The sequence below is a fragment of the Melanaphis sacchari genome, unplaced genomic scaffold (genome assembly GCF_002803265.2).
Source record: "Melanaphis sacchari strain LSU unplaced genomic scaffold, SCAv2.0 Contig0_pilon_pilon, whole genome shotgun sequence".
NCBI classification, from domain to species: domain Eukaryota; kingdom Metazoa; phylum Arthropoda; class Insecta; order Hemiptera; family Aphididae; genus Melanaphis; species Melanaphis sacchari.
This window is the reverse complement of record NW_020270366.1, coordinates 8,021,230-8,037,128: the sequence shown is the minus strand read 5'-3', so window position 1 is coordinate 8,037,128 and position 15,899 is coordinate 8,021,230. Positions and strand designations below refer to the sequence as shown.

The 15,899-nt window shown below is 23.9% G+C and overlaps 1 protein-coding gene across 1 annotated transcript; it reads right to left on the bottom strand.

Moving 5' to 3' along the window:
- Positions 1-894: 894 nt before the first annotated feature.
- LOC112591954 (leucine-rich repeat extensin-like protein 1) lies at positions 895-10,307 on the bottom strand. Its single transcript, XM_025335925.1, has 5 exons — positions 10,201-10,307; positions 6,461-6,603; positions 5,661-5,960; positions 1,958-2,193; positions 895-1,464 (listed from the first exon to the last, which is right to left on the bottom strand). Exons 2-5 carry the CDS (start codon positions 6,512-6,514, stop codon positions 1,032-1,034), a joined length of 1,023 nt encoding a protein of 340 aa, XP_025191710.1. The 5' UTR covers positions 6,515-6,603; positions 10,201-10,307; the 3' UTR covers positions 895-1,031.
- Positions 10,308-15,899: the final 5,592 nt, after the last annotated feature.

Below are 15,899 nucleotides of genomic sequence, written 5' to 3'. Positions count from 1 at the left end.
TAATTTTCCAATAAACTATTTAAAAAATACAGTCGGACTTTGTTAACTCGAAAACAAAATTAAAAGTTCGACATTATTGGACATAATTATGTGTAATATATATATAGTATAATAGTGTTTTGAAAGTATCTCGAGAGTTTCAAATACAACCTGTTGAACAAAATAGCGTTTCTTATTTTTATTTTTATTACTTCGAGTTATGATTGATATAAAATCAATTTTTTAACGATTTTTAATTAGAAAATTATAATAGAAACCTACCATCATAATTATCTTGCATTTTTTTTTTTTTTTTTTTTTATTACATTATTCATCTCTGATTCTTTTTAGATAAACAATAACAATTTAATAAACTAAAATAAAATAGTTCCCATAAATTTATATATATAAATATTTAATTCTGAATATAAATAAATTATAAACATAATGTTTTAATATTATTTGTTGAGAGCAACATTTTTCGAGTTTCAACATAATCCAAATTAAGTTCCTTAATCATAACATATTTAATTTAGATTTTACATAATTATTTAACAATCCTTATGTAAATAAAATAATTATTGTAAAAATAATATAAAATGTGATAAAATGGACTGGTGTACAAATTGAATATAATATATTTATTATACATCTGGTACATTCAAAAAGTGTCATTTTTTTTTTTTTTTTTGGTAGAAACTATCGAGCTAGTAATTATTAATATTATAACAATACATAATAATGTAAACTATTCGAAATTATTGTTTCTTATTCTTCTCTATGTATACTACCTGCAAAGTGTACTTTTTCATAGATGTATAAGTCTAATTATATAATTTATAAGTATGATTATATTTTAAAATTTAAATAATAAAAAATATAAATAATATTTTAAGAATAATAGTCTTTCATTATAAAAGTGTAACCTATACAAATATATGGGATAGAAAAATAGTTTTCGTTAAATAAAATAATAATAAAAAAAATTAGCACATCTGTCTCGTTAAAAGCATGCACCCAACCACAACTCAAGTCTAGTGGCAATGACATGTCTATGGAGCGTCCACCGTTTGGTACTGATTGGAATACGAAGGCGGCGCGTACTTATTGCGGTTCTTTTCCGACTCCTCTCTTAGTTGGTGCAGCAGTGGTGATTCTTTAGAGTTTTGAAACGACGACGCTGCAAATTGTGTGTACAGTTTGCCGGGTGGTTCGCGGTTTCGCAGGTCATTGGACTCTTCAGAGTATCCGCCATCTGTGCTTCCCGAGTGTTGGTAGTAAGTTGGCGATGGTGGTACCGATTGTGAGTATTGCGTGGACGGAGGATGTGCAGCCGGATATTGAGCTGACGAAACTGGGTACTGGGACGGCGTTGCTGAATACTGAACTGACGGAGCCGGATACTGGGATAGTGGTGCTGAGTATGGCGCTGAATACGGCTGAAGGGCCGTTGGATTCGGAGGATAAGACGGCAACGGTACGAACCTATATTGTGATATATGCAAACAAACTGATGTAATTAAACATGTTTTAAACATTTGATCAGGTGCAGTCAGAAATTAAAAAAAAATTATCAATGCATTCAGGCCAATAAGAGAAGTACAAAATTATTATTTATAGTTTATATTATGCCCACAGACTCTCTTTAGCTTTGATTTTACAGTTAGTTTTTAGTTTCTTTGGCACTTATGAAGTTTTTTTTTTTTAAAACGTAAGAAATGTATTATTTGTTATAATCTTATGACTTAAATTATAAAGATGTAACGTTACACATTCATTTTCGTAGAGCCTGCTAATAAACCTTTTTAAAATGTGTTTTTCAATATACTATTTATACTCACAAGTTGAAATGATCAAATGCTATTAATTTACCTCATAAATCACAAAAGAATATCAAAATAATTCTAGTTGTTTGAATTATAAATTTCACGCTATACAATTTTACAAAAATTTTAACATAGTCAACGCCAAATCTTACCTTACTGGTGACGGCGCTGGCTCGGGACTCGCGGGTATAGCGTATAGCGTGGTGACGAATACTGGTCCAGCACGAAGGAGATCCACTGGAACTGGAGCTACAACCATACCAACTGGGATTGACATTCGGTAACCACCGTGCAAAATGGTAACTGACTTTGGGAACGGTATGAGCGTCCGTTCGTCATATAGGTAAAACGGTTGCTGTAACTGAACTTGCACTGCAGGTGTAGCTTCCTGCAACCGTCATCATATTAAAATACACACAAAATCTTGGAATTGATTCCATTCATTCGTTCAAAATTTTTAAAATATAGAACGAAAATAAATTAATATTTCGTTTAATTAAAATTAATTCATAATTTTGATGAACTTAAAAACTTGAATTTTATTTAAAAATTAATTTTTGCTGTATAGTTTGCAGTTAGTGATACTAATAGGAAAAATTGATGTAATTTTAGAAAAATTAATATCAAGTACCAACGAATTGTTAATTTTATCGATAAAGAGTGATGGAGATAAATGGTAATAAAATATTTAGTTCATTTAAATTCTAATTGTATTTCTTCTGAGCTATCTTTAAATGTTATCTATTTGTCGTTATTTTTCTCATAACAGTGACTGTCAGATAAATTAAACAATAATAATCATCAACGATACAATTTTTGATTTTTATTACTTAAAAATCCTTTATTATATATGTTTGTTAAGTTAATTTTTTTATTACAAATTATTTAATTAGTAGAAACATACTAACATACCTGATATTATATTTAATATTATAGTTGAATTAAACTAAAGCTAGTTAATTTTTTATAAGTTTATGAAAAAAAAATAATTTACTTATAGATAATTAATAAATCTATGAATTTGATTTAATTTATTATTTATTTTAAATGAACTTTCTAAGTATAATACATGCACGTTTATTTAATATTTTTAAGTTTTATGTATTGGATACTTTATAGTGTGCTACGTACCTAATAAAGCTAACTATAAACTATATATAAAGTGATATATAAGCGAGTAACATGTACTTTTATATATCGTTAATGTATCGTGTTCATAAAATTGAAAAAATGTCTTATTATTAAGTTAAAAAAAAAAAACAAGTTTAAAATTTTAATTTTTTTAATTTTTTTAACAAATGAAAACATAAATTATTTCATCATTAAATAAATTGTATTTAATTTTTTTATTACTATGAAATAATTTCTCACATAATTTAATTGTTATGAACTTACGCTTTTTTTATTTTCCTACTTTATAGTTTAGAAGACGTTTAAAAATCTAAAAACTTGGAAACTAAAAAAAAAAATAAAAAATAAAATAAAAATAGGAATAAAAAAAATATAAGCACTTAAGAGAACAAGATTATATAATTATAAAATTAATGAAAATATACGATTGAATATTTTCTACGTATAAATTATATTCTCAAAGCAATTTTCCAGTTTAATTAATTATTGAAATGGTTATCTCACATCACAACATCAGTTTTATAACGTTATTTAAATTCGATTACCATTTAATAGATTATTAAAATAATTTTACTATTGATGTAAAACCAACAATAATGATCATAGATAGTTTCGATTTAGGTAATAAATATTATATTTTCATAAAATATAAAAATATTTATGTAATAAAACATATCCCCATAAATCTATAAGAAGATAGTTTTTTTTTACATCATATTGTCATACATCAAAATTAAGAAAGTAATAACAAATAACTCCATTATATTGAAATAACATAATATTAAATGTATAGTTGTATAATTATACTGCTGAACAGATATCTAAAAATGAAAGAGTACAAAGGATAATTAGTTAAATCACGCCCAAAGAAATCGTTGTTCTTTAAATAGTTAAACTAATAATTCTATGAAATACTTTTTATTGTAAGTTTTATGGACAAAAGACGCGATTTGTTGCGGTCTAATATGTGCTTGTAAGGTAAAAGTGACTTTTAAGTTATAACCCATTTATTAAATGTACTCAACAATTTCGTAATTTTCGCCGTTTGAAGTTCATACCGTTTTTTGTCCACTATTTATTTACGCTTCGTAAATTTAAACCAACAAAATTTTAATCTTTTAAAAAAACTTATCAAAACCGAATAAATTAAATATTATGTAACTAAATTTAATTAGGTTACATTTTTTAAACAAGAGTATACTTTTTAATATATTTTACTTTTTATGAAATGTTTTATTCTGATATTTATTTTATAATAATATACAATATTTTACACATTGTATATTTAAACCATTTTTATTATGTTGTCAGTTCAAATAACCTTATCGGAGTACAAATCACCATTAATCAAATATCCACACAAAATATTCATCATAATATTATAGAATATTTTGAAAAACCAAAATTATGTAATTTGACTACAATAAATTATAACCAATATACTTGTCTAACAAATAATAATAATACAATTTGAACTAAAGCTTAATACTTTGAAGTATATTGAGGGGTGGATAGGTCAAAAGGGAAAAAAATAATTTTATCACACTTATGTTTATGTCGATAGACTTCTCGGTTTCACACATTTTTACTTTATGTATAATAAAATTAATTTACCAATATGTTATTTTTTGAAAATATTATAATACTATAGAAATTCAACAATTTGGTATTTGCTTGCAAATCTTTAGAATATTATATAAATATAAATAGTATTATAAATGTTCATAGTTAATCTAGTACCGAAATATCCGACCGCGAACACGACATATTTTACTCTATTACGAAACCTAACGAAAGTATATTATACATCTCATATTTGCAAAGAAAAAAAATTTCTTATTTTCTTTAATTACTTTTGAGTAAAAAAATATTATGTGTTATTTAAATTATATTCTTATGTATAATTTAGTTTTCTACAGTTATCTCTTTACTTAAACTTTTCAGTTCGAGGACCTTTAAAATATTTCTCTGTAACAAAAATACTAATTTTAACCTCTGTGAAATACACTTATATCAAAATCTAAACAATTCTATACTTAAATAATGTATTTTATTAACAACTTATTCATTGTATAAGCTATTAAGCACTCATTGTTAATAAACTAAAAATCCTCATTACTCTAATAGGTAGGACCTATAGTTTTTACTTTTTTTCTAATACTAACAAAAGTAATATCACTTATACATAGAAGGTGATAAAAAATTACGGTATTTATTGTCATCGTACTGTATTTGTTGGTATTTAGACTGGTTTAAGAAGATTTGTCTCTGTATTGCAAACGTACATCGTAGTAAAAACTGATTCACGCAGGCAAAAACCACTAGGGTTGTATTTTAAATTAAACAATCCAAATTACACCTTAAAAAAAAAGGAAAATATTGGCTTTGTAATTTCGTTTTAAATTTTTTAATATCACTAGTACAAAAAAAGTTGTTGTCATTTCAAAACCCACTATTTTTGGATTTTTCTAACTTGAATAACTTTTATTTTAGTTCTGATATCGAAAAAATAAAAACTATATTACATAGTTTTCTCTTTCTAATATGAAAATTTAGTCGCTTAATTTGGACTACAGCCTGAGTGGTTCTTGCCCGCATGAAATGGTTTTTATTATGTTATTCATTTATAAGATGGAGATAACGCATGTGAGTGAAGTGTCTTCTCGAAAAATAAAGAAATAGTAAAAAAAAAAAATTATAGTAAAACAAGTATTAAATACTTACAAATGATTTTGTTAATGATTTACACATTATAACTGGTTCGGTTTTTGAAACACTGTCGATCTGTGGCCGATAAATCATTCTTAGATCTGAAGATGGAACTTGCACCACTGGAATCAATACAAAGTTAGCCACATTCACGGGTCTCTCTGTGAATACAGCTAACGGTCTTTGAAACTCGGGTTCATAATTATTATGGTAGTTGTCGTTTGACGGAGACGGCCCATACGATTTTGGTGGATCAGATCCCCAACATACGTCTACAATGACCACGAAAAAAACTATCGTCCGCAAGAGCATTTCCTTAAAAAATAATTATAATTGCTAAAATCAATATTTTACTACGTATAAACTTATATGCATATATATTTAGTTCGTTGGAATGTTCCATTAAAATGTAAATAAAATAAAACGATTATATATAATACATTGCATAATGTAATATTACTCAGTATAGTATACTTGCTGAAACAACATCTCAACGTCTGAAACATACTTAGCATAATGTTTTTTTTTTTTTTTTACGTATAGATATAGATTAGAATAACGTTTCTGAAACAAATTATATAAAAACATTGGAACGAAATTTACATCTCAGTCAGATTATAATATAGTAATTTATCGGCTATTTGAGTTTATAATGTATCTTTAAGTTCAATGTGTGCACTATACACGAGAATCCAAAAGGTTATATTTTATGTTCATATAAGAAATACGTTACACCGTGATGGTAAAAAACGTGGCATGCAGATGGCTGGAAAAAAAATAGTAAGAAAAATAACATGAAATCGAAAATCACTTACCTTTAGTGTTACTGTCACGTCGCGGCCGTGGATCACCGCCATCGTATCACCCATATAACGACGTGCTTATGTGTATACACGAATAACGTTGCGCGTTGCTTGAGCCTGAAGACCAAATAGTAGCGTGTGCACTGGGACACCGCCTATAAAAAGGACACGCGATGAGCTTCAATAGCAAAGTGGTCGCGTAACAGAGGTTTAAGCCGATTACCTATTGGTACCTAATGTATAGACATACGTGGTACATTACCTAGGTGTTCAGTATGCGCAAAGCGTGCAAAAGTAAAAGTTTTCCCGAAATTTAAAAATAAACTAAATGCAACAAAAGAAGCAAACAAAACGATAGACTTATAATATATATATTTATGCACGTATGTGTATTGTAGTAGGATAATGTTCGCGCTTTCGTCGACCTTGCGCCGACATATTATATACCTTATATTGTATTCAGGCATTCTCTCGAATTATAATAGCTACAGATCTCTGGTATTTTTTAACAGAGAAAAAATTATAATTTCGAGGTATATTGGTACATGCTGCATACAGCATAAAAAACGACTTACACATTATTTCCCTGCAACGTTTGTACATATAATAGTAAATAGAAGTAAATATATTATAATATAATATATAAGTAAATAGGTTAAGTTCTACGTATATATAGTGATTATATACATTTATTCAAATATTAAATATATGCATCGTTTCCAAATCATAAAAGAAATTTGTAATCTAATATATTTTTATACAAATTACTTTTTAGTCAACATTTAAATTTTATAAAAATAAATCAGTAATAATTTAGCCATTGGTCGTTTCACACAAAATTCAATTACCGTTTACTTGTGCCATTATATCTACGTGGAGATATTTATTGTATATTATTTATTACTAACACTAAAAATGTGGTTTCAATATTTAAGATAACGGTCTGGTTATAAATTGAATTCATATTTTAAATAAATCCATGAATTAAAGTAGTCATTATTTGAAATATAGTGTATATAAACTATGAAGTTATCTCTAAAAACCTCTAAAAATTCTATCAATTTTCAAGATAATTCGTTTTTTATTATAAACAATAATTAATAAGTATACATAAAATATATAGTATACCTACTATATAATGTGTGTAGATATTTTTTTTACGTAAATCAATTTGTAAAGTTAAATACATCTCAAAAACAATCATCATGTGAATGTATGCAATGCATATGTTTAGAGGTATGTAAATGAATACAATTTAAAACACATGAAGTATGTAATAAAATATATGGTTTCTGTCTTAAGTTTATGGTTTGTAACTACAGTGAATAAGTACTACGCGTACAGTGATCAACGGATGAGTTCGAATAAGTATATAATATTTATTACGTCGTGCGCGTTGTAAGACGATCCAAAAGTGGGGTTAATATAACATAGAATATGTTATACGGAGATACATTCTTGCCGCGCTCCGTTAAAGATATAAAATAAGTATTAGTGAATATGGCGTCTGCGGTGGAACGCTCATAAAGTATTATTGTACTGTAATAGACAATGTGATATAAAGTTGCAGCGTGAAAAAAAGAAATGAAAATACGTCTAGTCTATATAGGTATAAGCTATATCCCTTATCCTGCAAATAATGAACAATTCTTGTATATTATTAAGTTTACAGTTTATTTTTTCTACTTAACGAATATTATGTATACCATAATGCTGAGTGTTTGATATTTACAGCAGTCGTTGACTGCAGAGGTCCTCGACACCAATATTTGCCCACACTTTTATTACTTACATAGTTGTATACCTATACAGATAGATATAACGTGCGACCTATAATAGCTGAACGCATTATAGCAATACACAAATATTAAATGTTTTTATTTTTTTGTACACGGGTAGGTTACATGTAACAGTGATGTATATATATACACATATTTAAACATGCGTAGGATATAATATTATTTATTATATGTATTTTATCGCAAGTACGTAGGTACAAATATATGCGTGAATGAACGCCGAACGGACGTCTTTCCTGAACGCCAAAAAAAATGATAAAAAAATATAGATTTAAGCACCGGACATTGTGTCACGTCAGTGTCAAGTTGAAGGACACCACATTATACATGATGCCATGAATATATAAGGAAACAGATAATTTTCTTTTATTTTATACGATTCTATGAGATTAATATAATAAGGCGAAAGTTCATAGCTCATTGCTGCAGTAGTAGCTATAAAGGGTGATCTAATACCTTTAAAACTATATATAAATGTTTGGTCGGTGTATTGACCTCTTTTATAATACGTATTATTTTATATATAGGCTTATTTTTTACTAATATAAATATTCACAAATATTCAAAAAACCTGTTTCTTTGAGATTTACGGTTAGTAAGAATACACCACTTTATGATGACAGTATATATTTGGTGAAATGGCAAAAAGTCAACAAAAAACATGCAAGACTATTCCATTGGGAATTCTAAAAATTTCGTGAAATAAAAAAATTTGCATTTTAGAACTGTAAACTTGTATATTTCTGTTTATCGGGTACATTTAGGTTGCATCGACGTCATTCAGCATATTTGATCTTTGTACATATAATAATTTATGTATATAAGTATCTGTATATTTTATCTATTTTATATTAATAAAACAATTTATACATGCACAATTAATTAATTATACCATTAGTTACACCAAAAATAATTTATTAATTTTATTTCAATTGTGTTAATAATTAATACGAACACATAAATAAGTATATTTTAATAGTTTAATATGAAACCATTTTTTCAATGAAGAATATTAAAAATGATTTTAACATTTCACATTATATAATATATACACTATACAGTCTATAGGTATATTAATTTAAACCATAAATATGATTATAACGCCTATTAGTTCAAAAAGTTTAATAATAATAAATAATTTATACTATAGATGTTTGTAATTATAAATTATTAGGTAGTTGGTAGTGTTTATAAGTTAACTCAATAATTAATACTATTTTTATATTAGATAACATTATATATTTATACTTGAATATTTGATTTTTTGAATTAGAATTTTTTATTCAATACATATAAATTAATATGCTCATAGTTTCCTATTTTTTTTTATTTTACATTGAAATATTAAAACTTATCAAAATTCAATTGAACTTTATAAAAGTATACATATGCATATATATTTTACCTTATAACATATTAATACTCGTAATAAATCATTGGTGACTGAAATTGAATGTACTAAAATTTAAAAACTATCAAAGAAATGCACTTATAAATTAAAAATTTTCAACACTAATTTGATAACATTTTAATTAAATAATTTGTATTTATTTTCTACTCATAATTATAATATTTTAAACACTCACGTGTTTATAAAACATATTTATTGTATGTAAACAAACATATAAATAACTTTGTTACGTAACTATTTAGATTTGGAAAACAATACTTAAAGGATAATGAAAATTGTAAATTAAATCATAACTAAAATATACCATATTACTATAAACATAATCTATAGAATTAACTAAATTCAATAAAAAATTTTAAGTTTGGAACGTGTATTCTAAAAAATGACAAATTTAAAATTGTGTGTTTATTTGTTTAAGCTTATATGATTAATATCTTTAAATAATGTAGATTTATTTGGATCCTTAGGTATAAAATATATTTAAATAATAGTCAACTTTCGGTTTTTAATTATAATAAAGAGTAAAATAAACTAAATATTACCTGATAACAATGTATTATGTTATATTATAGTTCACTCCTCGGACCTGTTCATCTGCGAAAAATTTACTCACTAGTATCCAGAACCGGAACGAACATGAAATTAAAGTCGAATTCGAATGATTCTCAGTTTGGCAGGTCACTTGTTCTACCTGACGCTCGCAAATACCCCCACTATGGGTATCATTTTAAAATGTCAGAAGATACACAATTATAGTAATTCAGCAGTAATAAATGAAAATAATGTTAATACTTAAGTAGGTATGTAATTTTTTTTATCCATCCCGTTTCTGGCATTCAATAAAATGTATTTCTGTAAATCTTAAAATTAATTTTATTTTTCATTTGATTTAATGACATGTGTTTCATTCAAAATTTACCAACATCTCTCTATAGAAGTGAATCTACTATAATTTGGTCTTGAACTCATGATGGTATAATTATTTATTTAACTTTAATATCTATAATTTATCTATCATTTCTGATAAAAAAACATGATACATCACTATAATAATATATGTATATATATATATATATATATATATATTTATATACAATGTACTTGTTTGAATACAAATTTAAATACATATCCATAATGCAATGTTATTAATGAATGCTTATATCGTGATGTATATTTTAAATACTTTTAATATTTGTATGTGAACACCAAACATGTTGTTCTACTAAAACTTTATATTCCCAACGGGTCAATATCCTTTATAATATTATGTTATTATACAGCATACCAATTTTTAAATACTGATCACTATTTTGCTATGTAATGTGTATAGTTAATAGAGTGTATTATATTGGATTAAGAATCATTCTAGCCGGTTATGACACCATTGAATCGACAAATCCGTTAACGAATATAATATAATATAATATTCGATTGTATGGGCTGTAGTAGATGAAGTACCTACTTAATATTTATTAAGGAAAATTTATTAAAACTCCACTATTTTACTGTGAAAAAACCAGTTTTCTTTTAAAACATATTTGTGTGCTAAATTAATATAATTAATTATTGATATTTAACTATTATTATTTAATTTTTATCTAAAAATTAAATACAATTATTTATTTTACAGCATCCAGTCTTTGTTGAGATAGTATGTTCAAATACAATACCTATATAGGTAATAAGTATTAGGTAACTTCTCTCAAATAATTGTATTATTAAATTAAATAGTAAAATATTATAATAACACGAGGAGTAATCATCGACATAATTTGGTAACCTAAAATTATCACAGTCGGGACCTGAATATTATAAAAATATTAAATATAATGTATAATGAATATAATATTATACCTTATACTTATATTCTTCCACTATTAATTTTGAATTTATTTTTTATTTTTTACGATATAAATGTTAGAGTTAAAGTATTTAAATACAATTATTAACCTAATAAAACAAGTTGTATGCTATTTAACTATAATTTTTTTTTTTTAATTTCTTGTCATTGTTCAATAATATTGGTGCATTAAAATAAACTTCGTTAAGATTGCGATTTCTTCTATTTCTTAAATACAATATTCATAACTCCTATAACCATTATATAATTTACTGTATACATTTTTGATAGAGTTTAGAGTACCTATTTTTATTTAAAACAATGTAAATTAAGTTTATTTACTTTTTGTAATGGTGTATTGTAAAATGTTTAAAAAAAATTAATTACGAGTATATAAATTACCATTATACAAGTACTAATAAATATATAAATAAATGAACATAATTATTTAATTGATTAGTATGTGGTATGTTATATAATCAAAAATAAAATTATATGATTTTACCTTCAAACATCCAAATATATATAAGAAAAAATCTAATTGAATAATATATAAGAACATTATTTTCAAATTAAATATTAATATTATTAATTAGTTATTTATTTTATAATATTATATATTATTATTTTGATTATTGAAATTAAAGATGAGCTATGATTGATAATTAATCTAGTATAATATTAAAACATTATGTCGATGTAAAATGTCATAAGTAAAGAGTAAATAAATAAGCTATCTGTCTTGTATTTTAAATTTTTAAATTATTTTTATTTTTAAATAAAAACAACTTAAAGTTTATATATACATCTAGTCTATACATTGTTAGATTGTGTTTAATTCGATTATGTTAACGCACGAAATTATTATGATATTATAATATTATTATCATAAATAGCAACTCATATTATAATATTCGGTATTTGAAAAATTGGAGTAAAAATATTATATTTCAATCATTTTATTTTTTGTTTAATTTGTTATTACTTTATTTCATAATTTATAACCACATGAATAAGTTAAGGGTAAACAAATTTGTTTGTTTAAATTATCTATAAAAACTTTAATGCAAATAAGATTTATACGAAGATAATCATTATAAATATACGTTAAAGGTATGGCATTATGACGACATCATATAAATATAAAGTTTTGATAAATTAAAAAAGAAAAGAGAACCTTATGATAATATTATAACTATGTATTTTATGTTAGCGTTAAAAATAAAATGCCGGTATTTTTTATAGTAACTTAATAACAATAAACTATATCTTTTTAATTTAAATAGACATTTTAGAAATTCTCCATGATTTTTCAGTTATGTATATTAGAAGTAGTTAGGATACAATTATATTTCTGTTGCCTGTTAACCAGTTAAAGTTAAGAACTGTTAAGACTGTTCAATTGATTATTGTATTTAATTATTTATTTTTATGTACCCATATTGAAATTATAAAATTATTTATGTATATATTTTGTCCAAATTTCTATTTCTATTTTTTATGTAAATTAAAAATATTTAAAACATAAAATATACTATTATTACTGATTATATCTAATCAATATTATATTAAACATCAAAATAATCATTTTGTAACTAATACTATATAAACTATATTAATAATGATGATGTGTAACTTAAACTAATATTTAACTGTGTAAAATAATTAATTTTTAAATATAAATACAATTTATAAATATAAAATTAATTTAATTTTAATGTAAATACTCTAACTAGAGTTATTCGTTAAATTATAAAATAATAGATTCCTTACTTTAACGGTAATTATCATAGTTATTAAAATAATAAAATATAAATAACTACCTATATATATTTAATTTAAAAATATAAAATTATTATAATATAATATATTGCATTAAAATACGTATTTGAAATTCAGAGTGCACTACTGTACATATTATATAATATAATCCTATAGCCTTTACCATGTTTGTATTTTAAATAGATACTGCTTTTAATTAATTAAATTTTGGCATATCATACTACACGTTTATTTCACAATAGTTTCTAACAAATATATTAAACTCCAAACTTTATAATTGAATAATTTTTGTGTTTTATGTTAAATTCCATTCTGTTTATGATTCATCAAAATTTTTATCTAATAGACATATGTTTTTCAAATGTATAAATTGATTGACATTTAAAAAATAGTAATCATAGTTTAGTTAAAACTTAACACTAACCTTTTTCAAATAAACATAAATATTAATTTAACAGAAATTCAATTATTGTGTTTGGTGTTTTTCTGGTCCATTAATATTTGCAGTTTTGTGCATCGAATTATAATAAATATTGTTTCCAAAAATTTTGCATAACATAGATTATGTTAAATTTTCAATTAAACATCAGGGACTTTTGTTCTAGAACAATGCATAACAAGTGGATAATACACATTTCGCATTTCAAATAATATTATATTCTTCATTATTAAAAATTGTATTCAACATTATTTATAATCAAATAATAAGATTCGATTTTAAAGTAACTTTTATAAGTTTTTAGTATACAATTCTACATACATTTTGAACGGAGCGATAAATATATTGATTTTATCATGATGTGTTATTTTATATATTTTATATATATTTTTTTTTTATTTGAGTTCACGATAAATTGTTGATAAAACGCTTTGATTTTCAAAAATGGTCATGGTTTTGGATATAAAATTGGATTTAGTTTGTACTCAAAAGGTTAAACTTAAAAAAATATAATTCATACTACATTATCATCATTATCCAAGAAAAAAATTTATCAGCCTATCGTAATACTAGAATTAAAATAAATAACTTTATAGCTACATCAGAAACGAGAGATGAAATATACTTAGTGATAAAGAATGATAAATCATTTCCCCTTAGAACCGTTTCTCATATACAATGATGTATCAATGAAATCGTTGAATTCACATTTAAGTAATTTAACACATCCATAATAGTGACAAATTTAATTACAGAGCAATGCCCACTTTTCTACCTTGTTTAAGTTAATAGTGCAAAATTAATTAAATTAAAAAATTATCTCGAAAATTGATATAATTTAATTTAATGCTCATAATTTAACCAGTATAAAATTTAAGTTGTTGAACGTAGAATTCATAATAATCTTAATTTTATATTTTTGAATGTTTGTATGAATAATACAGCCTTAAGATGATGTTATTGTATTAACCAATAAAAACCATAACTTTTGTTAATATTGTTTAACTTCAGAATTATTAAACTAACTTATAACCTATATTATTTTAATATTATTTTGACAATATATTACGTATTACTCTAATAATTTTTTTCAAATCCCTTAACTTAGTTATGATACAACATACATTACATTTAAATATATAAGATTGTATTTACCTTTTTTTTTAAAAAAAATTAATAAAATAGTTGTATAGTCCAACTTCATCTTTGAATGAAATAACAATTTGTTATAGATTACAGAACTGTATAGGTGTATCTAGGCTTAAGTGTACCTTAGTTCACCAGCAAATCGGTATCGGTGTACCTCGTTTAAACTAATTCTATCGAGATGCCTAATCCGCATGTGACGAAATAAAATATATAATGACGTGTATAGTAGCATTTAACAATTTATATGCATGGAAACATTTTGAGATATTTTAAACATTTGATATTTTCGATTTTTTCAAAGTTAGAACTTCAATGATTTCTGTCAAAAACGAAAAGATTTTCAAATTATTTTAATGATAGTTAAAAATGCATAATTTAATTTTAATATTTATACCATTGATTTGAAAATTAAAAGCAAAAATTAAATATATTTTTATTTTTAAAATATTTAGTATGAATGTCTAAAATTTAAATTTTGATGAGATCCGATATTTATACATAATATATGCAAATAGACATAATTCAATATGCTTTTAAATTATTTCATTTTGGGTTATTTTTTGTTTAATGTTATATTAAATCATATCATATTATTTCTCTTTGCGTTATATTTTATTTAATGATATTTCGTATGTTTTTTTAGCCATAAAGTATCATTTTATAGTATTTTATTATTTTCGTTTAAAATAGAATATTTTAATACATTTTAAATTTTAATTTTTATTATTTAAATATAACGTTATAATCATAATATTATTTTTTGCAAGTTATAATTATCTATTAGTGATTAAAATATGTTTTGAATGTAAATCCGAAATTTAATTATTAACTTAAATAATTATTTTATGGTTTATAAGGGATGGTTTCAAAAATTTGGTTGGTGAAGGAAGAGCTAAGTCATAATATTCATTATAATATCGTAACAAAATATTATTTATTAATACTTCATAGTATAAGACTATAAGACATAGAATTGAATTAAAATTCAACACGATATCGTGTAAACTTTACATTATATATCCAAGATTAAT